Genomic DNA, 26,520 nt, shown 5'->3' on the forward strand with positions numbered 1-26,520 from the left:
CGGCGGGTGGGAGCGTGCGCCTCTGGGTTTCTCTTCTCTGATCTCGGGTAATTTCATCCGCTCTCAGGACATTCAGCACACGGAGGAATTTTTCATCAAGCCTGAGTCCCGGATCGCCCAGCTGGACACGTCTCAGTGGCCCTTGCTGCTGAAGGTAGAGCGGGTTATAGACAACTTTGTGGCCCACTCCTGTTCCTTCTTTTGTTCTCTCTTAGTGCAGGCCCGTGGAGATGCACAGCTCCTTCTCTGTAACCCCACTGCTAAGAAACAGCATGTGTGACACTCAAAGCACAGGCAAACCCCCTGCATGCAGAGTTCATGTTATAAAGTTTGTCCAGCAGTATCATTTGCGTGCCTGCTTTCTAAATTTACCATTTCCTGTAAAGACCCCACCGGATTTCTTCAGCTATTTATTTCAGTCTGACAGTGGCCTGTGGTCTGTGTAGACTTCTGAGTTGCTTGTGCTGAGTTTCTGGGGCACACTGGATTTATCCTGCCATGTAAAGGTTGGTATTCTGCTGCTTTCCCATCTCTTTCAGTGCAGGACTTCTGTTTCTTTTTCTGTAAAACATTGTGGTTTCATTGTTGGGTCATTTTCATTTTGGAAGAGGCTCTGTCACTTAAATATACAATTCAGATGTTGTGTAACTGGGGAGATATATTGGGGCAAAGCAACACTGAAACCAAGGTTGAACACTTGTAACTTCTGCTTCAATTTTGTAGAACTTTGACAAGTTAAATGTGATGACAGCACACTACACACCTCTTTCTTCCGGTGCTAATCCCCTGAAGAGAGAGATTTCTGACTATGTTAGGTGAGTGCAATGAGGGCTAGAGTGGTTTATTTTTCTTTCATAGTTAACATCTTCAATACGTTTTCTGTTGTGGATTCTCCTTGTACTTTTTTGCCTGACTCAGTGCCTTGCTACTAACCACTAAATGTATAAATAGGACCTGCTGGTCACTTCCTGTAAAGTAGGCTTTGTTCTGGGGTTGTGGCTGGTCTGTGGATGGATGTGCATAAGGAATTCTCTGGGGTCTTATGGAAAGTTCTTTGGCCTGCTAGGCTTTGAGACTGCTTGGAGTTTGCTTATAGTGTTTCGTTTAGGTGTAGAGTAGTGATGAACAGTCTGGGGAGAAGAGAATCCTTTGACTGTGGGATATATCACCTGCTGTGTGCAGAGCAGCTCAATGTGTGCTCAGAGAGCAGCTGTGAGGCTCACTGCTTATTTGTCTGTATAGAAATACATTTCTTTGCAGCCATGATAAATATTATCAAAGTTTTTGCACTCTTGTTGTGTTTGCCCTACTACTCTCTGTCATTTTGCACTACAGGTCTGGCTTTATTAACCTCGACAAACCTTCCAATCCATCTTCCCATGAGGTGGTTGCATGGATCAGACGCATCCTTCGAGTAGAGAAGACTGGACACAGTGGCACTCTGGATCCTAAGGTGACTGGGTGCCTCATTGTGTGTATTGAAAGGGCAACACGACTGGTCAAATCTCAGCAGAGCGCAGGTATGTTTATTGCTCGGGATCATTTACAGTCTAATTGACTGGGGAGGTGTGGAATTTTTTTGGAGACGAAATGGAGATTTCCAGTCTTTGAAAAGGCTACCCTTGGTCTTCAGTGCCTTGAGCTTAAGGGTTGCTTATCCTTCTCACTCTAAGCCAGTGAGAGCCTATCCATGCTGTCACAAGTTGGTGTTTTTTTGTTTTTGTTTTGTTTTGATTGCTTCTCTGGGGCTTATGCAGTTTTAAGTCAATGAAAACACTTCTAACAGACTGGTTTCACATAGTAGCTTACAGCCTCGGCCTCTACCAATCCAGTGAAATAAAACTTGGTGAAGAAATAAATGTAGCTTAGGTTTATTTTACTGGAAGAATAACCAACTCTGTAAAAACTGTGTGCACTTCCTAGGAGAGGTGGTTGTGAAAATTTCAGGGCTCTGTGGATGTGTGGCTGTGAAGCAGTGTAGACCTTAAGGTCAACATTAAATGCAAGTGGCCACTCCTGACTGCTCTTGTCGTTCTTTCAGGCAAAGAGTATGTGGGAATTGTTCGGCTGCACAATGCAATTGAAAGTGAGGCTCAGCTTGCCCGGGTAAGTCTCGGCATGCTCTTAACCATGCTGGCACTTTACATGCAAAGTGTTCAGCGTTGATGGGAGATAAGAGGGTAGGAGCGGAGCTCAGGTGCGCTCTGTGTGTGAGGTGATGACGAAGTTTATCCATTCTCTGAGTGCAGTGGTGCTGCCCTCCTGCAGCACCCTGATTCCTGTTCTAGGCTCTGGGTGCTGCGCAGCCTCCAGAGACCCTCCAGTCTCCCAGTGTCCTACTGGGGGCTGCTGGGGTGTGTGGCTGGGGGCCGCGGTTCTGGCAGGGTTGGAGCCTCTCTTTGCGGGGGGCTCCATCCTCACTGAGATGAGGGATAATGTCTGATCACACGCTGCTACCTGATGAAGAAGCCCAGCCGTGGTCACTGGCAGCTGGGGTAGCATTTTGACCACATCACTGGTTCAGATCTGCTTTATTAAATATGACATCACAAAATTACGATGAACCTTGTGGTTTCTCATTCATGGAAGTGGTTGTAGTTGCTGGATACCCCAAGGTGCTCCTACTTCATGGCACAGGTGTGAGCTGTTACTTCTTCTGCATCTACCCTCAGGCAATAGAAACTCTGACAGGCGCGCTGTTTCAGCGACCACCCCTCGTTGTTGCTTTTAAACGACAACTGAGAGTCAGAACCATCTATGAGAGCAAGCTGGTCGAGTATGATCCTGAGAGAAGATTAGGTAAAACAGGGCTTTCCTGTCGTCTTCCTGTTAAGCTAACAGCTGATAAAATTTCCTGTGAAATGGGCTGCTTCCTATTCTTGACCGACGTCTTAAGACATATATCCTCATCACCATCAAGCAGTAACTGTTCCATGCATGCTTTGGTGTGTTAAGAAGCAAATCCCATCTATTATTTGTACTGTTGCATCCTTCATTGAAGAGCCAAATGATGTCAATTAGATGGCATTAGCACTTGGTGCAAAGATGACCTTCATCTATCACCCCAGGCTGATGGCTCTGTGAAGGGTTGGACATACAGCTTCTCTCAGAGGGAGTTTCTAGGTATCTATTTAAATAGTCTTCTATCCTGTCCTGCATTTCAGGTATCTTCTGGGTGAGCTGTGAAGCGGGCACATATATCCGAACACTCTGCGTTCACCTTGGTTTGCTGCTTGGTGTGGGGGGCCAGATGCAGGAACTCCGCAGAGTGCGCTCAGGCATCCTGGGAGAGAAGGTAAGAGTGGTAGCTCTAACTATAACCACCAAATTTGAAATGGTCAGAATTGCAACAGTTCCTTGGAACTGTACTAGTTTTACAGTGTTAGGAGAAGGTATAGTTGTGCAGCAGCTGGGAGGAGTTTTGTGAATAGCCCCAAAAACATGGGAGCTCTTGCCATAATGGTCTGTAACCAAAGCGTTGAGTTCAGTTCAGGGTGTTGCCCCTGTTCTGGTAATTAAGCTTTGGGACAGTGAGTGGCTGGGAAGTGCACCATGGTGACTGAAAGTTTATTTTATGCCACCTGCATTTCTCAGCCTACAAACCATGCGTGTGCCACGAGTCAAGGCACGTGAGGTGTCTGCTTGGCAATCTGTGACAGCTTGGTGTCGGGGCACAATGCAGAGAACGCGCTTCATTGAAATGAGCTTGGGAGATGCAGTCTTGTGTGATCTTGGACAGCTTTACAGTGTTTTCAGTCTGGTCGTAGCTGGATCCTGCTGCCAGTCCAAACTCCAGAACTAATTTCTTTCCTTGCAAAGCATGAGTATTAGAGTGCAAGTGCTTCCCTGTCCATCTGTGTTCTTACCACAGCTGTAATCACTGGCAGTCATTTCTGAATTCTGGTGTTAAGTGCTTACAGCTGCTTCAAGAATTTATTCCATGTCACAGATTGAAGAGCTGGTTAATTTAGACTTCTACTCAGTAATCTTTGTCTAGATGTCCCAGGTATTTAAGTTTGGTCATATTTCAAAGTTTCATGGGGACAGACCTTATACACTAGATCCAAGTGCTGTCTGAGATTAGGAAGGTTGAAGTCTGTGGTAGCACAAGTCAGGCTGATCTCAAGCTGTTGATGGAAAGTATTCTTGCCTCTTTTAGGATGCTTTTTTGATGCTTCTGAGTTGACCATCTGTTTTTCACTCCTTTTCAGTACACTATTTGCTTTTGGTCGTTAGCTGGTTTCTTGTGTGTATTTCGAGTTGATGGCTGGTAGAGTTTAGAGGGGTTGTGTCTTTGCAGGACAACATGGTGACTATGCATGATGTACTGGATGCACAGTGGCAGTACGATAACAACAAGGATGACAACTACCTGCGAAGAGTTATCCTGCCACTGGAGAAACTGCTGACTTCACACAAGCGGCTAGTCATGAAAGACAGTGCGGTGAGTTCTTGAGACACTGCCAGCTGACAGCTAGAGACTACAAAGTGTCCTCCTAACTTGTACAGCTAGTATAATAAATGGGGGATCAGGATCAACGTGGTGTCCAATGCTGTCCTGATTGTGAGCTGTGTAGGACCTCGTCTGGGCCACTGCCAGGTCAGCAGTAAGATGCCAAGAATTGAGTGGCAGAGAAGCTGCTCTCCTCACTTCAGGAGGAGGCTGATGGTTAAAAGAGATCTGCCTTGCATGTTGTTTGCTATGATTGGTGCATTGCTTGCTTTTTCCAAGGCCCCCAAGGTTTATGTAGTGGACAATAAGAAATAGATATGTAGGGATGTTATTGCTGGAACAGTAATGGCAATGGAAAGCTAAAATAGTAGAGGCACTTCTTACCTTGTTTTTATTCTCTAATAATTCATAAGCCCTCCTGTTCCCTACATTTGCAGGTTAATGCCATTTGCTATGGAGCCAAGATTATGCTGCCTGGTGTCCTGAGGTATGAAGATGGTATTGAGCTTAATCAGGAGATTGTTGTCATCACCACGAAAGGAGAAGCTATCTGCCTAGGTAAGAAACTCTATGTTCTTGTGCACAGCAAACTGCAGAAATAACAGACTCTGTTGCAGTGAATATACAACAACTGAGTCCTCACCTAAATAGAGGTTCCTAGTGGGGACTGTGGGTTAGTATGGCCCAAGGCAGCTGGTGTTGAGCAGGATGTTAAGAAACAGCAGCTGCATCAGTCCTTGGCAAGGTGTGAAAAGTTCCTCGGCCTGGTTTCAGCTGTGTGATGCTCAGGTGCACTCTGTGTGTGAGGTGATGACGAAGTTTATCCATTCTCTGAGTGCAGTGGTGCTGCCCTCCTGCAGCACCCTGATTCCTGTTCTAGGCTCTGGGTGCTGCGCAGCCTCCAGAGACCCTCCAGTCTCCCAGTGTCCTACTGGGGGCTGCTGTGGTGTGTGGCTGGCTGCCTGCAGGAGTGAAGTGGTTCTGGCAGGGTTGGAGCCTCTCTTTGCGGGGGGCTCCATCCTCACTGAGATGAGGGATAATGTCTGATCACATGCTGCTACCTGGCACATCACACTTCCTGAGCAGATCAGTGTAAAAGGACTTGAGCAACCACCAGTTTTTATGAAGTGACTCAAAAGGGTGCTTTGTTCTAACCAGCGTCTTCAAGGAAGCTGTGTAGGTGGCAGGTGCTGACATACTGTACAGATGGTCTGTCATGGTGCTCAGTGCTTGCATGGCCTCATGCTCTGTCCAGACCCATGGGACTGAGTGGCCTTGAAAGTGTAACACAGCCAAGCCATTCCACCGTGTTGTTTGTACTGCCTGACATCTTGAGGACCTGGCAAGAAAAACATAATTTATTGGTAGGATTAATCTCCTGTAGTTTAACTCTGCAAGGCTTTGGGACCTGACAAAGGAGCAACATGGCTTCTTCCTATAGTGGCATGGTTCCTTGAGCTGCCTGGAAGTGCTCCAGCTCACAGAGCTCTTCCCCATCCCATGGTGGTTTTGGTGCTGCTCTGTGAAATGATTGGTTTTACTGTGTTCACTGATCCAGAACCAGTCTTCTGCTGTAGGCCAGAAAGGTCTATGTGGTTAATCCATGACTGATGGACTTGCTGCCTTTGAGCAGGGCTGCTCTCTGAAGTGTTAGTCCAGAACTTAACTTCCAGTGAGGTTTTTGGGGGGAAATGGCACTGGTGGGGGTGTTGCTCCTCTTCATGCTGACAGAGGAAGGACAGGCTGAACACAGCAGGTTCCTGCGTTGCTGTCTCAGTTCTGCTGTTAAAGAGTTAATGAACTCTCTGCCTGCTTCTGCAGCCATTGCCTTGATGACCACAGCAGTCATTTCTACCTGTGACCATGGCATTGTGGCGAAGATCAAGAGAGTGATCATGGAGAGAGACACATATCCCCGCAAATGGGGTCTCGGTCCCAAGGTGAGCAGTGTGGAGAGGTGCAGTCAGTCCCAGGGCAGTGGTGGGAGCCCAGCTGTCAGGGATGTGGGACTCCAGGCCCCTCAGACAGAGCTGTGCCCATGACTTCTCCAGGGCCTTGGAGTAATTCTGCTGTATTCTCCTGGAGCCATGATGGTGGTGCTTCCCAGTGCTGGGGCCACGCCAACCCAGTGCCAGTGGGAGCGAAGCTTTCCCTCCCAACAGGGCCTGGGCAGCTCTACCCAAGGCCCAGCTGGGGCTGTCGCTGGCGCTCAGGCATGGCGTCCTCAGGTCTGTACAGCACCAGCCCTCCTGGCAAAGAGCCAAATGATGTGAAGTAGATGGCATTAGTGCTCTGTGCAAAGATGACCTTCATCTATCACCCCATACTGATGGCTCTGAAGGGGCTGGGGAATGAGCTGCTTTTCCCTTTGGTGCAACTACAACAGTGCCAAAATGCAAACTGTCTTGTTAGACACTAAATTGTGCCTGAAGGATGGGAGCAGTGGGGAACACCCAGTTGGGTTCCTCTACCGTCTCAAGCATGTGGTAGTCATGGAAATCAGCAGGTCAGCAGGGCTAGCTTAACTGCAGCCAGACTGATGTTTCACTGTGGTGAGTGATGCAGCTCAAGACTTAAAACTCAGTGTCAAGTTGCTGTGGCCTACTCCCATTTCTGTGGTTCAGGTGAAACATAGAAAGCTGTGGGGGTGCATTCACATCTGTCTTGCAGCAAATGTGAGGTAATGCAGGCCAGGTCAAGCATCCTGGAGTCTTTAGCAAAGCCTTGCATTTGCAGCTGGAGTGGTTCAGCTGAAATGTGGCAGGTCATTAAGCTGTAGAAATGCAGTCAAAGATCTGAGCTCCATGATGTGCAGAGTCATCTTACTCTGCTGCTGTTACTTCCTCCACAAATTAGCTCTTATTTACTGATGAAGATGCCTCCTGTCTGAGATTTATAGGCTGCTGTGCATGGGAAGTTTTGTGTGATTTGTTAGAAGGTCCTTGGAGAAGTGTTAAATTAGTAACTCTGTAGTTGTTGGCTTGGCTTGTTCCTAGATTACCTCCTCTTAGGCCAAGTGGCTGAAGGCCCAGGGAGGATTTATCCTCCCTGGAGCTGCAGTCTGACTTGTTGCACGTTTCTCTCAGGCCAGTCAAAAGAAGATGATGATCCAGAAGGGTCTGCTGGACAAGCATGGAAAGCCCAATGAGAGCACACCAGATTCCTGGAAGAAGGAGTATGTAGATTACAGGTGGGTACAGGGTGTTGTGGCTCCTGCACGGTAAGCAGAGGGGAGCCCTGTGCAAGCGAGGGCTGGGCTGGGTGCTGCCGTTTGTGTTTGGAGCATGTTAGGCCTGGCCCAAGGCTGTCAGCTGTCTGGACCCATAGGGTGCAGTGGCATTTCTTGCAGGCCCAGGAAACATGCTGCTAGTGGGCAGCGCCAGAGGGCAAGGGCCCGAGCAGACGGTTATCCCTTTCTAGCCTGTGCTTGTGGTTTTAGAGGGAGTCAGTCTGCTAAATTAAATGGGGGAGGCCTTGTTGTTGCCCAGCCCAGCTGGCCCTGGTTCAGGCTGCAGGTCTTCCCCACACCCGCCTCCCCACCCAGCGCCTGGTGTGGGTTACAGAGCCCTTGCCAGGGGGACAGGGCTTTGTACTTGTACAGAGCAGCATGAGGCAGTGCCTGTCGTGCTCAGTGTGGGGATCTTCTCTTTCAGGGATGCTTCCAAGAAGGAGGCAGCTGCTGTTCCCCAAGCTGTTTCAGAGCTGGAGAGGGCTCCAAAAGTGAGTATTGTTGGTGCCTGGCTGTATGGTTGGTTGGGCCCTGATGAAGAGGGGATATGCGCCTGTTCCTTCAGGCAGTTGGTACCAGGTGCTGGATTGTGTGCTGCTTTGGTCTGTTGTTTTACAGTGGAAAGTGTTTCATATGCTGGGAGTCTAGTGCCCCAATGTATGTTTTCGTTGCGTGGCCCATGAGCTAGCTGTAGGGCCTTATCCCCAGGTGTTTGTCTCTGGGATGTTGTACTTTGGGTGCACAGTATGAGAATGAGGAGCTCTGACTTGTGGTGTACAAGCTGCAGCATCAAGAAAATATGTTGCATGGAGCCACAATGGAGGTTTGTTGTGCCAGAGAACCTTTCTGGAGACTACAGACAGTTGCAGAAATGTCTGTGCAAGAGTTGCATCTAAAGTTCCCCAAGTCAGGGCTTGTGCCATGATCTAAGGATCTAAGTCAGGGCTTGTGCATGCACTTATAAAGGTGCAGCAGTGTTTCAAACTCAGGAGCATTTAGAGTACAGGAAACACTGAGAAATACAGGGTGCAATTTTGGCAGAAGCAAATCCTAGACAGTGTATGCTGGAGGGGACCACTGGCAGTCTGTAGCTCACCCTCTCGCTCAAAGTGTTGTTAACTGTGAAGTTTGGTTGAATCAGGCAGAGTAGTTGCAATGGGCTTGCAAACAGTTTTCTCATCACTTGAGCTCCTTTGGAAGATGGCATGTCTGACAATGTGTTCCCCTAACAGAGGAAGCGAGAGTCGGAGAGTGAAAGTGAGGAGGTTGTGACCCCGCCATCCCCTGCCACCCCACCACCAGAGGAGCTGAGCAAAAAGGAGAAGAAAAAGAAGAAGAAAGAGAAGAAGGCCAAAGAGGCAGCTGAGAGTGCGGAAGAGCAAATAGAAGTGGTATGTAACTGGGTGTAGCCACGGTATGGTCCAAGCCTTGGAGACATTGCTGTCCCTCCCTGATAAATGCATCTACCTCCTGCTGTGCATGTCCCCAAGGTGCCAGGCTCCCCACAGGCAGAGAGATGTCTCTATAGGTGTGTTTGCAAACTGAACTGGTTGAGGGTGGTGGGAGATCAGGCAGGTGAGGCTTGTGGGGGTGGATATGCAGTGGGGCAGGGATGGGTGAGCAGCCATCTGTGCCCCAGGGCAGTTGGTGGGTACACATTCCTGCCAAGCCACCTTTGTGCTCTGGTGCCCTGTAACGGCTCCTGGTGGGAGGATGGTGCTGGCATTTAGTCAGTTTGCTTGAGTGCGTGTGTGGTGGTGAGGGAAGATGGCAGCCGTGGGGAGCCTGCACTGCATCTGGAGTGGGGCTGTTCCTCCTGAAATAAGCAGTGGGGGATTCCTTTTTGATTCCTTCCTGAGCTCTCCAACCCTTCACAGACCAGTGAGACCAGCACCAAGAAGAAGAAGAAGAAGAAGAAACAAAAGGAGGTAGAAGAGAGCTCGGAGTAAGCGACTGGATCTGCCCAAAGCAGACAACCTCGTCGGGAGGGAGGGAGGAGTCTGAGGCCTTGAGAAAAAGAGGACTGGCTGCGTGGCAGAGTGGGCAGCAAGTTCCAAGTCCCTTCTCTGCTGTGGATATGACTGAGTGGGTGTGTGTGTTTGCCCACAATATGCCCTGCTCAGGTACCCCTCCTCATCCTGTTTTAAGGGTTGCCAGAGGAGTGGGGTGCCTGACTGCCCCTGCACTGGTTTGCTCTCTAAAGCTGAACACCGTGATGCCAATAGAAGTGGTATCTTCAGGGAGGCTGTAGCTTCTGGCTCTTACTTGGTATCTCTGTTTTCACCTTGAGAGGGAGGAATAACATTTCTCTCCCACCTCTTGTCCTGCCTCTTTCTTCCTTTTCTTCCAAGGTTGGAGCTGTTACCTGACAGTTGCAGAATGTGTTGGTGTCTGGAGGACTGGCTTTGTCACAGCCCATCTGAGTGGGTTTGGATGGGGACAGTCAAATCTCTTATTTGAAGGGCTCTGGTTTGTTTTAACCTGGCTGTATGCTTGGCTTGACCCTCAGCTAGACGAGATCAAATAGTCCACTTAGATATCCTTTGGTACTTTTTTAACTTTACCATAAAAGGATTAGAACATTAAATTCCTGCTTTTTGCTTTATAGTGCAGGGACCTGCTTGTTAGTTGTCAGCTGATCCCCAGACCCAGTGCCTCATTGGCCTTGTCAGTGTGTACCTTTTGTTGGCTCTTTGCTCTTCTCTACCCAGTTGTTGGAATGGGACTGCAGCACTTTCAGTTGCCTTCCCTGATTTTGATACCTAAGATGCTCTTGAAGGCTAGAAGTGGGGATGCTGCTGGGGGGCAGAAGCAAAGTGACCAGAGGGTGGCTGGCCAGTATGCTTTTTTAAAGGGCTGTTGGGACTGGAGTCCTTGTGAGGAAAAGCTTGGCCAGAGGCAGCTTTGCAAGGAGCACTGGGCATGGGGCTTGAGTGGTCTCAGAAAGACTTGTCCTAATCTCCTTATCTGGGGTACCTTGCTGGGAGTGGGAGGTCTCTCCTCTGTCACAGGGGTAGTGCCGAGCCAGGATTTTAGCCCCTTTTAATGGGGAAGGATCCAGGCTGCTTTGTTCTGAGCTTCATCCCTACAGAGATTCTGTAACGTTTGTCTTAGCCTCATGCACTGCTTTTGTCTTAACTGTCTGACTTTTCTCCCCTCCAATGCTAGAGATATATGCAGGCAGTGGGGCCGGCAGCTGGTGGCTGTCAGAACCTGAGCAGAAAAAGAAGTCCATTTTTATTTACTCTTTTTATACATAAAAATAAAAGCCCTATTTTTGAACGGGTGATATTCTTGCTCATCTGGCTCCTGTTAAGAGGTCAGTGGTCTCTTCGTGGGAAGGGGAGGCAGCTTAATGCATGTGTGTGCTGCAGCTGGACAGATAAACAGCTGCCCGTTCTGCCCATCCTTTGTCCTGTTGTCCTGAAGAAGCAGCTGGTGCAGAGAAGTGGTCACGCTGATGGGGACCATCACTAGAGAGGCCTTTGTTGCTGCTCCGGGCTTCGCAGGTGCTTAGGGGCCACCCTCCACTTTGGTAAAACCTACTGGGACATGTGCCTGGAAGCTGGGTATTCTCTTTCCTCCTTTGCCTGTGCTGGAGTGAGCTGCTGGAGGGTCTGTTTGGTCCTGGCCTACCTAACCTTGAGTGTGTTAGAGTCAGGGAGGTGGGAACAGACTTCTGTGAGCAAATGCTCAGCCTAAGAGGTAAAACACCAGTCACAGCAGTGTTTCAGCACATGTTTATTGCTGCTCATTGTTTCCCTGCAGTGGATCAGAACAAAGGTCCCTATTGCACATCAACAGATTTTATTTTTGGCATCCTTAAAAAATTGCGCAAGACTTCTTAACCCTCTTCACCTTTTTCCTAGCTGACTGCTGAACACACAAATGAGATTCTTTCACCTAAATGATGGTTATGGTTTGCCCAGGAGCCATGGTGGTGCTTCCCGGACATGGTCTTGGTGGGGCTTGTGTGTCAGTATACTCGTGCAGAAGGAGGAACCCCTTTGTGTGGGTGGCTTTTTTGTTTGCATACAGTGTGAGAGACACCCTAGACTCTGGAAAACATGCCTAGATGATATTTGTAGACAGTTTCTACCGCATGCAACAGATACTTATGGCTGGATCTAATTTAACCATTGAACTGTCCTTGTGGGACTTCTTCAGCTGCTGCTGAGTTTCTCTGGCCAGGTAGTAACAATCCAAGCTGCACAGTGAGCTGATACAATGACACTTGCACAGGGTGAATCAGAAAATTCCAAGCCTGGAATGCAGGGTGAGACCTGCCTGGGGATGGCATGTTCCACACCACCTCTGTTGAATCCACGCTTGCCTTCTGCTCGTCCCGATTCATGAGGGGAAACCCTTGGATGCAGGAGCTCTGGTGTGGTCTGTGTGAAGCCTCCTAAGCTGTGGGCTTCCTTGAAGTCTCATGGACACCAGCCAGGCTTCTGAGGTGTTTGTGGCACAATGTGTATTCCTGCAATGGCAGGGGACATCTGCCTGGAAAGCCACTGCTCTACCACTTCCCTTGGGACTGATGCAGAGAAGATCTGCTGGGTGCTACAGCAGGACTGTGCTTTCCCTTGCCCAGTGAGGCGGGGAACCGTGCTATGAGCTAACAGGGTGCCCTGGGCTCTGCTGTAGCCACTAACTTAGCACGGCATTGCACTGCTGCGGGAGGTGTCCTGCATTCCCCTGGGAGTGGACATCTGGAGACCCTGTGTGTGTGTGTACCAATTGAGACCATGTCCGTGGAGCAGCAGAGGAAGGGAGTTGTGCTGGGCTCTGTGGATCAGGGGAAGCTGAGGTTTCTCCCCATGGCTGCAGGATGGTTGATGGGAAGCAGCTGGGGGTTAGATGCCCTCAGTAGACCCAGGAGACTGGCACCCACTGTGGAGAGCTGCAAGCCTGCTCAAAGGCTTCCTGCAGCAGCTGGAGGCTTTCTTCCACCCCGTTGTTGACCAGCAAGAGGTCGAAGTAGTGTGCGTATCTGCTCCGGATGCTCTCTGAATCCTTCTGGAGCTGCTGCAAAGCCTCTGACTGCAAGAAATGGGAGAGAGGCTGGGGAGGAGGGGAATTTCACAGCCCACTTCAACAGGCAAACTCCCACCACCAAAACAAGTGGTTGCTAAGTATCAGAGCACAGAGCAACCCTGTAGCTTGTCTAACAAGCTAGAGGCTGTTGCGCGATCTCTGGGAGTGTATCTGAAGGTTTTGCTGGACTTTTATGCAATGCTGGGAGCATCAGGTTAACTGCCAGAGCAAGGCCAGACCTGCTTGATCTTGTATTTATCTTAAAAATGCTTTGTGCCAGCTCCCTGGGAGGTTCACTGAGCAGCAGGCTGGTCATTACTGTGCTATGCAGTGTAGCCAGCTCAAGGCCTAAGGCTGGTTTCAAGGTAGGATTCCTCCAGGGAGAGATGTGGAGGGAAATTCCTGCAGGGAGACCCTGCAGATGGGTCTCCCTGCTGGCTTTTGGCCAGAACACAGCTGGCTGGCGGAGCTGTATCAGCCTCCCTCTACTGGTTTTGGCTGGGATAGAGTTAATTTCTTCATAGTATAAGCAAAGCTGCCTCCCCCTCCTGCTGGTGTGGCTAGTCTGCACAGCTCCCCAGCTAGCAGGGGCATCGTGGGGGTGTGTCCCTTCGGGCAGCTGTGGGCAGCTGTGCCTGCAACAGCAAAGTCCAGACCGATTTCCACATAGCTCCCTAACAGAGCCTGGAACTCAGGCTTCTGTGCCTGGAGGAGGGGGGTGAGCTTGAGGTGCTGTGCTCGCTGCAGCTCTGCTGTGTGTTGCCTGGCAGGTATTGGGGGTGGGGAGAGGGGAGAGCAATAAGCGGTTTGCCTGGGTCATGTGAGCTCTGCCGCTCACATTTTGGCTCTGTTGCATCCCTTCTAGTAAGCAGTTACCTGAGCTGCAGCAGCTCGCTATATATAGTGCCTGCAGGAGCAGGCTAGCCCTGCCCACTGCGGCAGGAGTTCATTCCTCTGTCTGGAGGCGGTGATGGGGCACAGAGGAGGGGGCAGCAGGCTGCCCTTTCTGCTCTGACACTTGCCCCCTTTCCCCCCCGCCCAGCCTGCTGTATCTGGCTTTACAATCCTCTCTGGATTAACATGCCTCTAAGTGTCAGTGCAATGCACGCTCTGAAGGCTGCATAAATATCCTCCATGCAAACTAACTGTATTGTAAGTTTTATAAACCCCAAATTAATAGGTTGAGAGAGGTGGCCTTGGCTGGCCATGAGTCCAGGAGGAGCTGTTTTTCCCATTCCTAGTTTTCCCATTGCTTCCCATTTCCCTGCGGAGGTCAGCCCTTAGGGGAGCTGGTCCAAGCTGCTGCACGACAGGGCAGGCAGCACTGCTGCGTTTATCTGGGGCCTCGCAGGAAATGGCAGTGTGTGGCTGCCAGCCTTGTGGTGCTGGGCACTGCATGAGTTAACTGTGGCATTAGTGCTGCTTTCATCCTAATTTTGGACAAATGAGCATCTTAATGAGGTAGAGAATGAAAGGAGCTGCTGTTTGTGTGTCCCACTTGCATAGCTGATGGCAGGATAAATGTTCCTGCTTTGCAGCACTGCTGCAGGAGGAGATGGCCCTGGGTGCTGGGCTGTGTGCCCCACTACATGTGAGCAGCTGATTACACTGCAGGGCTGATGGTTGCTGGGGGCCTGTCAATCTGGGAGAAAGCCTACAGCTGCAGGAATCACAAATTCCTGTTTCTCAGGTCTGGGCTGAGGAAGTTGCCCTGCTCTCCTGGACCACAAAAATCAACGCAGACAGGAGGAAGCTGATGTAGAGCAGGGAGAAAGCCCTGGGCTGCTGCAGCGGGCTCCTTGCACCCCCCTGCAGTGTGCAGGCAAGCCTGACCAGAGGGGGACTTGGCCTCGGTGCCCTGCCACCCACCTGCTCTGCCTTGTCTGTTGGGGCAATGAAGACTATGAACGGGGAGAGCTCAGCCGTGCGAACGATCTTCAGGGTCTGTGGAGAGAGGGGTGTAGTTACCAGAGTGTGGCCATTCCTCAGGGTGGGAGCTGTCCCCCAGTACCCCATGCCGTTCCCCAGCCAGGGTGTGATGGTGCCCCTGGTCTGGGACCATGGGCTGTCTGGGTAGACTTTTGAGCCTGGGGGTAGCCGCATGATTTGGGGGCAGTTGAGTGAAGCTGGAGCAGGGGTCCTAGCATGGCTTCCCCTGCACCCCATGAGGGAGGACATAAGGTTATTCCCCAGACATGCTCTGGTCTGGCTACTGGACACAACCACCACTTTTCAAAGCAGCACCCATGTGCTTCATGTTGGAGAGGGGGAAGGGTCCCTGTGTGGGTCCTGGCCTGGCCCTGCACCCCCACTCCTATGGCAGCCTGGCTCTGGCCTTGCTGTCACAGCCAGGTGCATGCTGTCATGGGGAATACCCCCACTGCACTCATGTCTTGGCAATGGAAATGCCACCTCGGCACTCCCTGGCTTTTTCCTTTGGGAAGGGCAGATGGGCAGTACACCAGGGAAGGCAGGGAGAGTTACAGCCAGCACACAGGTAGTTCAATCTGTGGCAGCCCCTGTCCTGCCCACCCCTTCCCCTGTTCCCTACCTGGGGCTCAATGTCCAAAATAGCAACTTTGTCCTGCTGGTGGATCTTGTGCACTGTTTCAAACTTGGTGCCAAACATGTTTCCTTGGTAGCTTCCAAACTCCAGAAACTCATTGGCTGAGATGTCTCGGGTCATCTCCTCAGTGGAGACAAAGTAGTAGTCCTTCCCATCTACCTCATTCTTCTTCTGGGGGCGTGTGGTGTCTGGGGAGGGAGGGAAATGGTGAGTGCTGGTCCCCAGAAGGACTGGGGAACAGAGCAGAGAGGGAAGCCTCTGCTCTGGGTGACTTGGGCATCTTGCCTTACGTTTTTGAGCATGGGGCTAGGGCATAGTGGACCTGTGTACCTCAAGACTAGGCTGTACTAATCCCCTTTGAACTCCTTCCTGCTTGGGAGGAGCAAGTAGGGAACTCAGCCAGCCCAAGGGGAGCCATTGGGATATGAAGTGAGGTGTCTCTGCAATGCAGGTGGTAGCAGCCCTGCAGTCATCTGTGGGACAGCAGGCAGGGAGGCCGTACAGTGCCCTGTGTGGTGGCCTCTGACATCAAGGGCTTGGTGGTAAGAAACATCTCTCCACCACGACTGCTGTCAGAAGGTCCTGGCTCAAGGAGGTGAGAGGAAACGCACCCTTTGTTGTGCCCTCCACCCTGGCTGGGTACTTACATGGGGGTGGGTACATGAACTTCTCTGGGTTGTTGCTGAGCAGAGCATTCTTGATGTGGCTACGGCCCACGCCACTGGCCCCTGCAGAAAAGGAGGTATGGATGCTGGAGGTGGGCTCAGAGAAGCCTGGCAGAAGATGCTGGGGCCCTTCCACAGCTCTGGGTTTAAGGAAAGGTACAGAGCTCCTGGGGTCTTGCCCAGGATCTGCTTTCTGAGCTGGTTCATGGTGTCTTCCAGTCTTGGAAGAGGCTATCCCTGCCCTGGGCATGCTTACCTCCAGCCCCAGCTGGAGACGGGACTGGTGCCCACTGAGCAGCCAGCATGGCCGGGCTGTGTGGGCTGCCCATGGGATACACCAACAAGTGCTCAGCACCCACAGCATGGGAGTGCTTGCTTTGGCGCAGCTGTGCAGACCAGAGCTGCTTTTAATAAAAGGTATCCATAAAGATACTTAGGAGCTGGAAACTCCTGAATTAACTCTACCTCAGCATTGTAGTGTGTGTGCCAGACCAATGCTGCATGGAGGTCAGCCTGCTCGGTAACTGCTGCACGCAGAACAAATGCTCCCCAGAGCTTACTGGGTTTTGATGGGCAGTGCTGCCCCAGCCCCTGTCCAGTCCTGGTTCCCCCTGGGACCCACCACATGCAGTCCCTGTGCTGTGGAGGATGCCTGGGGCAGGACCTACCAATGAGCACCAGAGTCTTCCTCTTGAAGGCAGGCAACCTCACCACCTCCTCATATGAAACCACATCCAGCTGGTCAAAAACTGGGGCAGAGGAGAAACAAGACAGTGAGTGGTCAGAGCTGGCTCGGATGCAGTAGCAGGACCCCATGCATGTCAGACCAAAGCCAGGTCCTCAGGCAAAATGGAGGGAGTGCTCAGGACGGGGCTGGGAGCTTGTCCCTGTTTGGCTGCTTGGGGAAAAGGGCAGCAGCCTTGGCAGCAAGCAGCACATGAGGTGTAGGGGGGCGGTGGTAGGGAGCTGGACCAGCAGCTGCTGAAGGAGAAGTCAGGGCTGCTCTGGCTCTGTAATTCAGGACAGGAGGACCTGGGAGCTGGGTGGGGAGGTGGCAGGACACTGCAGGGAGCTTGTTGCTGGGGGTGCTTTATTTACCCTGCTGATTTACAGCCTTGTTTGATGGTTGGAGCTGCAGGCTGGGCTAGGAGCCAGCACATCTTCAGGCACCCGCCTTTGCTGGCCCAGGGCATACTTAGCACGGGGTGTTTACACAGATGGCTGAGGGGCAGGCTCCCTGCCCCAGCAGGGACATGGCTTGGCAGCTGTGGGGAGCAGTTGTGCTGCTCCCTAATTGCTGAGCAGCAGCAAGGCCACCGCCTGCCCTGTGTTCAGCAGCCTGCTGGGTTTGAGGACCCAGGAGCCTGACCTTCCAAGGAGCTCAGGGCCAGAAGTGACAGGGATTGTCACTGCAAGAGAGCATGGGAGCTCGGTGCCTGGCTCCCATGTAAGCCAGCCCTGGCCTCATGCACTACAGAGCTGCATGGGGACACAGCTGTGGCCACCTGAGGGGAATGAGTTTTTCAGAGAAGGGACTCAAAAAAGCTGACAACTGTTGGGTATCCTCTCGAGGTCCCACTGCCAACACAGCGGGGCTGTTTGGTCTGACTCCCACTGAGGACAGATCCACTGCTGCCCAGAGGCAGGAGTGATGGCCAGGGCTGGGGATGGAGCCCATTGCCCTGCTCACACTTACTTGAGCTGTGCTTGGCCAGGTATTTATCTTTGCATTTCTTCTTCTTCCCAAAGGGGCTACAGCTCGGGGATTCACTCTGACTGGACTGGGTGACACTCGCCACACGCCTGCAGAGAGAGGAGGACACCATCTTGGTCCAGCTGTCACCCCAAGCCCTGGGGGAGCAGCAGGATTGTCCCTCAGACATGCAAGAGGAGCAGGGTGGCTCCTGGGACAGGTAAAGGCTCACCCTGCAGCAGATGAAGGGGCCATTTGCCTCCTTTTCCCAGCAGTGATGCTGGTATTACCCAGCATGGTCACACTCCTGGTAGCACGTGGTCACTGTTCCCTCCTCCACACCCAGATCCAGCCCTTCTGGCAAAATCCAGGGACCTACCACTCCTGCAGCTCTGGAGAAGGGATGAGTCCTGCCGACTCGGTGCAGGAGCCCTCCACCCGGCCCTGCCACCAGTTGCTGTCATCCTTGTTTATGATTTGAATCACGTCACCGGTCTGAAACTTCAGCCCTGCTTCCTTGCAGGGGATCAGGTTGTCTTTTTTGGGGTCATAGTCAAACTGTGCCCTCATGAACATCTGCAAAAGAGAGAGTGAGCCAGAGTCAGCATGGCCATGCAGGGTGGCCAAACTTCATAGTGTCCAGCTCCCACCCCCCACATTGCACCCCCAGCAGTGACTGCAGAACCAGCTCCAGGCACAAGGTCCCTCCTCCAGGAGGGACCCAAGCCCCTGCTGCTTTCCAGGCCCCATGAGGATGGGTGGGGAAGAAGGAGGTGCACAAAGCCTTGGGGGAAGCTCTTGGGCATGGAGCTGCAGTGAGCCATGCTGGTGGATGAGGGAGGGACAAGGATGGCATCTTGGCCCTACTAGGAGCCAATGAAACCACTGGTGCCTCTAGGCAGGCCTGCGTGCCCCACAGCTCGTGCTTGAACCCTCACATGTAGCCCCCCTGCAGTCCCCCAGGTGCTGCACAGTGTTGGTGAGCCGAGCCAGCCAGAGAGGAGTCCCACCACCCAGACCAACATGGTGCACAGTAACGGGGGTCTGCAACGGGGTGAGCAGAGAGGAACCAGTGCAGTGGTGCACCCTGCAACCCCATGTCCCGGGGACCTCAGGGAAAGCCATGTCTCAATCCCCAGCTGCTGCGCCCTGGGCACTCCCCTGCATGGCACAGGGCTTTGGGTAAGTCAAGGCTGCGGTGTTGCATCCATCCCTGCCTGGGTCTGTCCTGGCCTCTTCAGCATCAGCTACTCTTGCAATGTTACATTCATCACAACTGCAGCTGGAAACGAGTTGCTGCAGCTTCCCAGGTCACTGTGCCACCCTCCTGGGGCTGTGAAAGTGCTGGGGACGAGGGAGATGTGAGAAAGTGGCCTTTCCCTGTCCCTTCTGCTTGCTCAGCTCTTTAGGAGGGACTCTACAGTGCCTGCTCCCACCAGGGCAGCCCACCCAGCTGCCTCAGAACTCAAGCCCTCCTGAAGCCAGCAGGCAGCCGGGCACCTCTGGGCTCTCGCTGCCCCTGAGTATCTTTGCAAGGTCGGGGCAGAAATGGCATGTGGCTTTCACACGCAGACCTTGTTTTCCAGGAAGGCTGTTCAGGAAGAACAGACTGTCAGAGCAACAGGATGGGTAAGTCATCTATCCCTGGGAGGAAGGCAGACCACACGTGCACGCAGTGTTTTCTGCACTGCTGCTTGCTCTCAGTGCCTGGAGGAATGGTTTCTCATCTGAAATGCTGCTGCAGCTGCAATTTGTTTCTGACCAGTGCACCTGGCAAGATCAGGAACAGGCCAGGACTAGGTCAGGGGCAAAGGCAAGGCAGGGTAGGGTATGGAGGATGGCAAGTGCAATCCTGTGGGCCTGAGGCTGCTGGGAGCCCCCATTCATGGTGCAAAGTCCTGCAGGCTCTCCCACAAGTCACGGGGACTCCCTGTTGTTTGAGACTTCTGTGATCACTCAGGAGTGTTCTGGGCCCTGAGCCGGCAGCATGCCTGGGGCTGCCCAGCAGTTGTGCCACCGACAGAAGATCCTTCTACAGGGGAAGCAGCACTATCGGACCCAGCCTCATGCTCACACTAATGCAGGCTTCCCTGAGCACAATCCTATCAAGTTATTTATCCCAGAAATGCAGCACATAGCAAGCAGGCAAAGGAATTCACATGGACTGATGCCTATGTCCTGTCCCCAGATGTGATAGGGAGGGCGTGGAAAGTCATCCTCCCTGGGCAGGGTAGACCATGCTGTCCTTGTTCCACATTAAAACAATTTCCCACAGTATGTCCTCCTTCAGCAGTGCTGCTGGAGGCACAGGGCCAGTAGGACACAAACATGGTTCCCTTTCACTGCCAGAAAAGCAGAGCAAGCTGTGAGATGAGCTCTCTCACAATGGAAGACAACGGAAGTGGAATCTCCTTTCAGGATGAGGACTGGTGCTTGCTTTGAAAGCACCCTCTGGCACCAGGAAGCCAGTCATCAAGACAAACACGCAAGGGACACAGCAAGCACTGCCCAGGCACCTGCCTGGAGCCCTCTGCTCCCACAGCCCTGGTATCCCAAGCCAGGCATAGCCCGGTAATTTTTGGAAAGACCCTCCTTTACACCAAGTAGGAGTTAGCATCAGACAGCTCCAGCCATCATCCATGGACTGCAAAGGGCCAGATCCACATGCAAATTACTTGCCTGCCTGCTGCCAGCTCCGTCTCTGGGGCTGGCAGCCCAGGTACTGAGCAGTCTCCAGCATGAGAAGCCCTGGTCTTTAAAGTAAAAAGGCTGTGATTTGCACTACGGAAGAGGTTGAAGGTGACCTCAAGACCCCTGAGTGCTCAGTGCTTCTTCTCATTAGGATCTTCCCAAACAGAGCTGCCCCAAGAGACACTCTGATGGTGTCAAAGTGGCTGGCTGCAGGCCAAACCAGGGAAGGGGGGCATCACGATGCCAAGATCTGCACCATCCTGCCTGCCAGGCCCTGAAATGAAGGTGATCATGGGGATCCAGGAGTTGAAACAAAATCAGAAGTCCACTCTTGGCGGTGGACTGCAAACAAGCAGAGACACAGGCAGCCTGTGAGCTGTGGTTCTGGGGAGCAGTCAGCACCATGGCCCTGGGCAGAGCAAGAGGGAGCACAACCATTACTGGGAAGTAGTTTGTCCCTGTGTCCTTCCCTGAGCCCACAGCCAGCCTTGGGTGAGCCAGCAACTGTGTTCTTTTTCCTCAGAGGTAACTTTTCCCCTGGCACTGAGCTGGCCTGGCTGACTGGAGCTGGCTGAGTCAGGCCAGGGAGCAGGATGGACAGCAGGGAAGGGCACACATGGGCCAACTGTTTACTAATAAACAAACACGTGCAAGGCTGGTTGAGCTGGAATGGAGATAGCATGGGCTGAACAAGAAATGGAGACAGTTTTCATTTGCCACCATGCTCAGAGACTTCACCTTCTCCAGGTAAGGAAGAAAGGTGACATGGGCTCCCCCAGCCCATCCCAGCACCATCCAGTCCCCACCCTCTGCCCCTGAGCTCTTCTCCCACTCCTCTCTGTCCACAACAGGAGGGGCTGTGCTGGGGTTGGCTCCTGCACCTGGAGACAGGACAGCATCCTAGCCACCACACACTGAAGTCTTGGCAGAGGAGCCAGACCTCCCCACTATCCTGAGCACTTTGGCCACAGCAGGACTTCAAAGGCCAAGCCAGGCAGGTGTCACCCCCTGCCACAGCACATCACCCCTACCCTGGCAGGGGCAGCAGGCGCAAGGAGCTGCCTTCCTCTCCCCCACCGCTTCCTTCCTCCCACTCGCTGCTCACAAGCGTGCTGGCAGCATCCGGACCTACGTCACCCTCCTTGCAACTGATGCACTGGGCATCAGTGATGGCGGGGAGCAGCGAGAGCCCAGTACTGCACCTGAAGGTGCTGCTGTGGCCCTGTAACAGGGATGTGTCTCCAATGGCTGCAGCTCTGAAGGAGACAGGAAACTCTCTTGCGCTTTCTGGTGTGCTCATGCTGCTGCTTTCCAATCACCAAACACTGTACACATATACTGTGGGTCAGGCATCTCAGGCCCATGTTCCTACATACACATCCACACAGGGCCAAAATCTGCTTGTTTGCAGCAATGTAGGCACAGGACAGGCCCCTTCATCCTCCAGCAGCTCAGGCAAGGTGACCAGGCAGTCATCCCCTTGTCCTTCCCCTGGCTCAGCACAGCACTCTCCCCAGTGCTGGTCCCTTGTGGTCTGCTCTTGTCCCACCCGGCCCCACAGCCACATCCCCACAGAGCCCACAGGTCTGGAGGCTGCACTTACCTGGAGACCAGGAAGGCGGCTTTGTTGGTTGGGAATGACTTTTATTGAGACCATCCCCTTGGTTTCTTTCTAGTGAACAAAGGAAGGGGAGAAAAAAAAAAGAGTTGGAGGAGGTGGTGCCTGGAGCCAGCCTGACAGCAGAAACTTGTGCAGGGAGCTGCTGAGTGCTAGTACCCACAGCGGCAAGGCTCCTGGGTGCTCCCCAGATGTGATGCTGGGGAATACCACAGCCTGGCCAAAAACAGCTCTGCTGGGGCCAGGCTAAGAGCTGCGGCAGCATAGCTTTGCCATGCTTGTCCCGGGGGGACACATGAGGGACTGGCTGTGGGCACTGCTAAGCATCACCAGAACGAACACAGGAGATCTGTATCATCTCCAGCCTGGCTGCCCCAATGAGGAGCCTGGGAGGAGAGGATGGTTCTGCCAGGTCCCCTTCATCTGTCCCCTCCACACAGACCTCTTGCTCCTGCCCTCCTGGTGACATTGGAGCACAGCACTCCCTTGCAGGCCACAGGCCAGATGTACTGTTGCCCCATGTCCTTCACAAGACCTACATGGTCCCATGCAGACAAACATGCTTGGAGGCTTGGAGGGGCCTCCTGGGCCAACCACCATTTTCAGGAGGCAGACAAAGGCAAGGCCCTCCTTGGTCCAGCTGTGTAGAGCAGGGGTGTCCTGCCATCATGCTACTGCAGTGGAGCCAGGCCTCCTGCTTAGGCTGCTAGTGGGTGTCCTCAGCACCACCACCACCTCCTTCTGACCAGGTCCCACATGTTGGGCATGGATCAGGATGGCCTCAGTGTGTGAACCCAATGCAGGTCTGAGACCCTGCCCAAAGCTGTCTCTGGCAAAGGCCTGTCAGGATCACCGTAACCTCAGCAGCAGAAAAATGGCACCAAGGTGGCCTGCAGGAGAGGCTAAGGTCCACAAGAGCATCCAGCCCCTAGTCTGGAGTGGCACACCAGCCTTGGCAAGCAGAGGTGGTTTCCAAGCCCCACATATATCAGCAGATGTCAGGGACCCAGCCGACAGCCTTCACTGCTGCTCTTGGAAGGCCAGAAGCAAGCTTGTGCTCTTGCACCAAGCACAGACCACCAAGGCTGCGTAAAGAGACTCAGTGCTTGGCCATATTACAGCACCTCAGCACAGCAGCCCTGGCTCCTGCCACTTCACACTGCTGCAGGCAGCTGTGTGTTGGCTCTGGTATCAAGGAGGGAGTGAATGCTCATCCAGCATGCACATCTGCAGGCCAAAGGGGTCCTTCCTGGGGAACAGCCAAACAAATACCTACCAGCATCTTCTGCAGCTGGTCAACTGAATGGTTGCTCACACTCTGCCCATTGATTTCTATGATTTCATCACCCACGTGAAGGGAGCCTGCCAGCAACAGGAGAAACATGAAAATGCAGACAAGAGCTGCTCACCAAACCCAAAATACAGCTCCACCAGCCTCCCAACCCCCTGGGCAAGCTGTGGCCAGGACACTGCAGAGTTTGCTTGTGGAGCCACACATGTCACCTAAGCACATGGGACTAAAGCATAAGGGGAATTAATTTTTCCTCCTCCACCCAATATACACACTTCATCCAGTCTGAAGGTCATCAGGTTGCTTTCCGCTGTGTGTCCTTCAGCACTTTACACTGGTCAAAGCACCTGTTTCAGAGTTATTCAACTCAACCCTGAGCACCTCACTGAAAGGCAAATGACAGCCTCCTTACAGGGCCCTTAACACAAGCGTTCTTGGCTTTTTATGTTTTCAGTCTATATACCCAGCCAGATTACAGCCTCAGATACACCGCTATAAATCAGGCTCCAGTAGCATTATTGGAATGGCTCCTGGGTTATTTTGGCAGGGGTAAGCTCAGGCTTCCCACTTGGATCCAAGGCTGGAAAAGGGGCCACTCCTAAACACAGAAGATCTCATTTCCATGCCCCCTTGGCAAGATCCAAAACCAGAAAATGGCACCTATTTATTTCTTTTGGCAACTTCTTTTGGTCTGCAGAGCCAATCCACAGCAAGCCTGTCCCACCTGTGCACTTTCGGAATGGGAAGAGCTGCCCCCACAGTCTCTGGGGTATGACCCATCTCTTGTTACAGTGACCTCATCATGAGACAGACAGACGGTCTCTGGTTCCTTTTTGGGAGAGCCCTTCCCCCAACCCTGCATTTCTCCCTAAAGCCCCCAGTGTACTAACACGACAGCCATGCAGAGAGACCACTGAGTCACAGGTTCCTGACATATTCCTAGTGGAGGAACGGACACAGTTGTCCACATCACAGGGGAAAGCCAGCAGTGCTGGTGGGCTGCTTTCTCTCTGCACAGGAAGGAACCAGCTGCAGATGTGCACCCCAATACACTGCCTCTAACAGGGCCTCGTTACCTTGTCTGTGAATCATGCCCCCATGGAAGATCCTGGCCACCATGCAGCTCTGCTTGTCATTGAGCTTCAGCGTGATTCCCTGGAAGACAGGAAAATCCATGACTGCTCGCTGGAAGGGAGAGCTCCCACGCTCTCAGCAAAGTCCTCTCCAGGCCCATGTCCACGGTGGGCTGAGCCGTGGCTGGGGGATGGCCCCCTGATTGGCCAGTCCAGCCTGCTGCAGCTCCTCTTGGCACTAGCATCACCATCTTTGATGGGGCTCGCTCCGGGTCCCTAGGCAGGAGGCAGGATCCAGCACCCTCTTCCCATGGCCAAGGTCTCCAGCAATCTCCTGCTTCCCCCAAGGCCAGCCTGTTTGCACAGCTCTACCTGCCCCTCTGCCCCCCTGGGAGCCACCAGGCTTTGGGATCTTGCCAACTCTCACCATGGGCTCCTCCGAGACCTTCTCGAACTGGACAAGGCGTATCTTCCGCACCTCACGGCCGTTGCTGTGGGAGGGGCTGCCCAGAGTCGCTGAGCCGTTGGTATAAATGTCCTCAGTCATGGCATTCGGGGACTGAGTAATGGCCTGTCGGGGCAAAACAAAGACCAGGGTTTAGGGGCTCCACCTGAAGGGGGCCTGGGACTGCCAGCTCCCTGCTGTGGGGCTGAGCTACTCCACTCTGTTAGGGTGCCTGGGGCACAGGGGGAGGAGAAACCTATGTGCTAGAGAGGACAGTAAGAGCCAGAAAAGAAAAAGAGCAAAAGAGCTTCACCATTGAAGATGTGGATGTGGGCTTGATCTGCAGTTTTCCAGCTTGGGAAACACAGGAGGTAAGAAAACTTTGGAAGAGCTACAGGTAGCAGAAGCCAAGAGAGTCCACAGCTGATCATCTTCTGTAGCAATGAGTCTCGAACACTACCTGTGTGTTGCAGCAGCACTTGGCCCACAGTTGGCTTGTTGCAGAGCATAAAGCCTAGGACAGCTTCACCAAGTAAATAGAGCAGTTTGGGACTTACCCCTGAGAACTGGGCCCAGGCTCTGCTCTTCCTCAGTTTGCAAGTTCAACCTTTCCTCATCTACGTCAATGGACAACTGACACAGTACAGAGCCATGTCCACTTCCAGACACTAAAGGAAACGTGCTCCCAAGCCAGCCAGAAACTCTGCTCCCTCCCCGCCCCAGCTCACAGCTACAGGCCAGCTCATGCTCGCTGGTACTGGGAAGCCAAGCAGGGGCTTTCAGACATGGGGAAACATCTGTTCTTCATCTCCAGCAGGTGCTGGCACCAGGGCAGGTGGAGGGTACATTGGGTCCTGGACAGAGACCTCCAAACTCACCCTGCCATGCAGCAAGGACACTGCAAAGTGAGCTGCCACCTCCCAGTCTGAGAAAGCCTGGTGCAGTCAGATTAAACCCTTCGGGCATGCTGGGCAATGTCTCCGCACAACTTGCAGACACACCAGTTCGGTCCCAAGTGCAGTGAATTTCTCTCAAGCCTCTCCCAAACCAGTGCTGGCCCAGCAAAACTCAGGCCAGCTTTGATCTGCAGCCCCTGTCCACCTTATCGGCGTGCTCAAATCCCCACACCAGCCTGCAAGGCAAAGCAAACCCTCCTGGCTGCTCCACTCCACACCAGGCTGCCAGCTTTGCTGCCCAGTTTGCAGCTTGCATACTCCTTGGTTGGAAGCCACAGCCAGCAAGTCTGCAGGGACACTCAGCAAGGTCCTCGCTGGCTTTAGTCCTGCATCAGCAATGTGGCACGCCATGCTCAGCCAGGCAGAGCCAGCGCCTCTCCCTGCCACACGCTGTCTTGCCAACACCTGACCAACTGCTGGGCCCTGGGGCTCTGTGCCAGCAGCTGGGTAAGTGGCAGCCTGACCCTGCTGCCCTGGCTTGCTCTCACCCACCACAAGCACCCGACCCAGAGTGGAGAAGAGGCTGCAGCCCCATGCTGCCAAGGGGAAAGATCCGGCCAGGCCGTGGGGAGGTTCATGCGGGTGCAACTGGAGTGAAGACCATTTGCTGGTGGGGTGCAGCCACAGCACTAAACCACAACAAAATTAGCTTTGGTAAGGATGTGCCAGAGTGCTGCCAGGCTGAGAGTGGCCCAGCCCTGTGCAATGGCTGAAAGCAGGAAGGGACCTGAAGGCAGGGGCAGCAGAGCCGTGGCTAGCCAGGCCAGTGGGAGAGGCACTGGCAGAGAGGGACGGACCAGCAT

General features: G+C 52.9%; 2 protein-coding genes and 5 non-coding genes across 8 annotated transcripts; 6 read left to right on the forward strand and 1 right to left on the reverse strand.

Moving 5' to 3' along the window:
- The first annotated feature begins 41 nt into the window (after positions 1–41).
- Positions 42–10,909, forward strand: DKC1 (dyskerin pseudouridine synthase 1). Of its 2 annotated transcripts, none has more exons than XM_009637176.2 (13): positions 42–154; positions 724–815; positions 1,336–1,520; positions 2,042–2,106; positions 2,673–2,799; positions 3,165–3,295; positions 4,301–4,444; positions 4,891–5,011; positions 6,275–6,393; positions 7,540–7,643; positions 8,107–8,173; positions 8,915–9,073; positions 9,560–10,909. In XM_009637176.2, exons 2-13 carry the CDS (start codon positions 745–747, stop codon positions 9,629–9,631), a joined length of 1,365 nt encoding a protein of 454 aa, XP_009635471.1. In that variant the 5' UTR covers positions 42–154; positions 724–744; the 3' UTR covers positions 9,632–10,909. The 2 variants fall into 2 exon arrangements, with proteins under 2 accessions (XP_009635471.1, XP_035748626.1); XM_035892733.1 differs by lacking the exon at positions 42–154 and adding an exon at positions 163–506.
- Positions 2,211–2,447, forward strand: LOC118452125. Its single transcript, XR_004841786.1, has one exon. It is a non-coding gene; the product is annotated as a small nucleolar RNA SNORD17 (small nucleolar RNA).
- LOC118452121 lies at positions 3,003–3,078 on the forward strand. Its single transcript, XR_004841782.1, has one exon. It is a non-coding gene; the product is annotated as a small nucleolar RNA SNORD83 (small nucleolar RNA).
- LOC118452123 lies at positions 3,469–3,603 on the forward strand. The gene has a single exon (XR_004841784.1). It is a non-coding gene; the product is annotated as a small nucleolar RNA SNORA36 family (small nucleolar RNA).
- On the forward strand, positions 5,256–5,504 carry LOC118452124. Its single transcript, XR_004841785.1, has one exon. It is a non-coding gene; the product is annotated as a small nucleolar RNA SNORD17 (small nucleolar RNA).
- Positions 6,713–6,788, forward strand: LOC118452122. The gene has a single exon (XR_004841783.1). It is a non-coding gene; the product is annotated as a small nucleolar RNA SNORD83 (small nucleolar RNA).
- Positions 10,910–11,442: 533 nt separating the features above from the next.
- Positions 11,443–24,889, reverse strand: MPP1 (membrane palmitoylated protein 1). Its single transcript, XM_009637177.2, has 11 exons — positions 24,744–24,889; positions 24,320–24,398; positions 23,229–23,314; positions 21,938–22,006; positions 18,023–18,219; positions 17,647–17,753; positions 16,619–16,699; positions 15,933–16,013; positions 15,271–15,473; positions 14,589–14,663; positions 11,443–12,725 (listed from the first exon to the last, which is right to left on the reverse strand). The coding sequence occupies exons 1-11, from the start codon at positions 24,861–24,863 to the stop codon at positions 12,549–12,551; spliced, it is 1,275 nt and encodes a 424-aa protein (XP_009635472.1). The 5' UTR covers positions 24,864–24,889; the 3' UTR covers positions 11,443–12,548.
- Positions 24,890–26,520: the final 1,631 nt, after the last annotated feature.

Source organism: Egretta garzetta, unplaced genomic scaffold (genome assembly GCF_000687185.1).
Source record: "Egretta garzetta isolate BGI_Z169 unplaced genomic scaffold, ASM68718v1 scaffold1134, whole genome shotgun sequence".
In the NCBI taxonomy this organism is placed as follows: Eukaryota; Metazoa; Chordata; class Aves; order Pelecaniformes; family Ardeidae; genus Egretta; species Egretta garzetta.

Excerpts from the sequence above, each read along its gene's own strand:
- DKC1 (XM_009637176.2), top strand. The coding sequence starts at position 745 with ATGACAGCACACTACACACCTCTTTCTTCCGGTGCTAATCCCCTGAAG. Across the intron at positions 5,012-6,274 it reads AGGAGAAGCTATCTGCCTAG|CCATTGCCTTGATGACCACA; the intron begins GTAAGAAACTCT and ends CTGCTTCTGCAG. Across the intron at positions 6,394-7,539 it reads AATGGGGTCTCGGTCCCAAG|GCCAGTCAAAAGAAGATGAT; the intron begins GTGAGCAGTGTG and ends CGTTTCTCTCAG.
- MPP1 (XM_009637177.2), bottom strand. The coding sequence starts at position 24,863 with ATGACTGAGGACATTTATACCAACGGCTCAGCGACTCTGGGCAGCCCC. Across the intron at positions 18,220-21,937 it reads GCCGCCTTCCTGGTCTCCAG|ATGTTCATGAGGGCACAGTT; the intron begins GTAAGTGCAGCC and ends TCTCTTTTGCAG. Across the intron at positions 16,700-17,646 it reads CCTGGCCAAGCACAGCTCAA|TTTTTGACCAGCTGGATGTG; the intron begins GTAAGTGTGAGC and ends CCTCTGCCCCAG.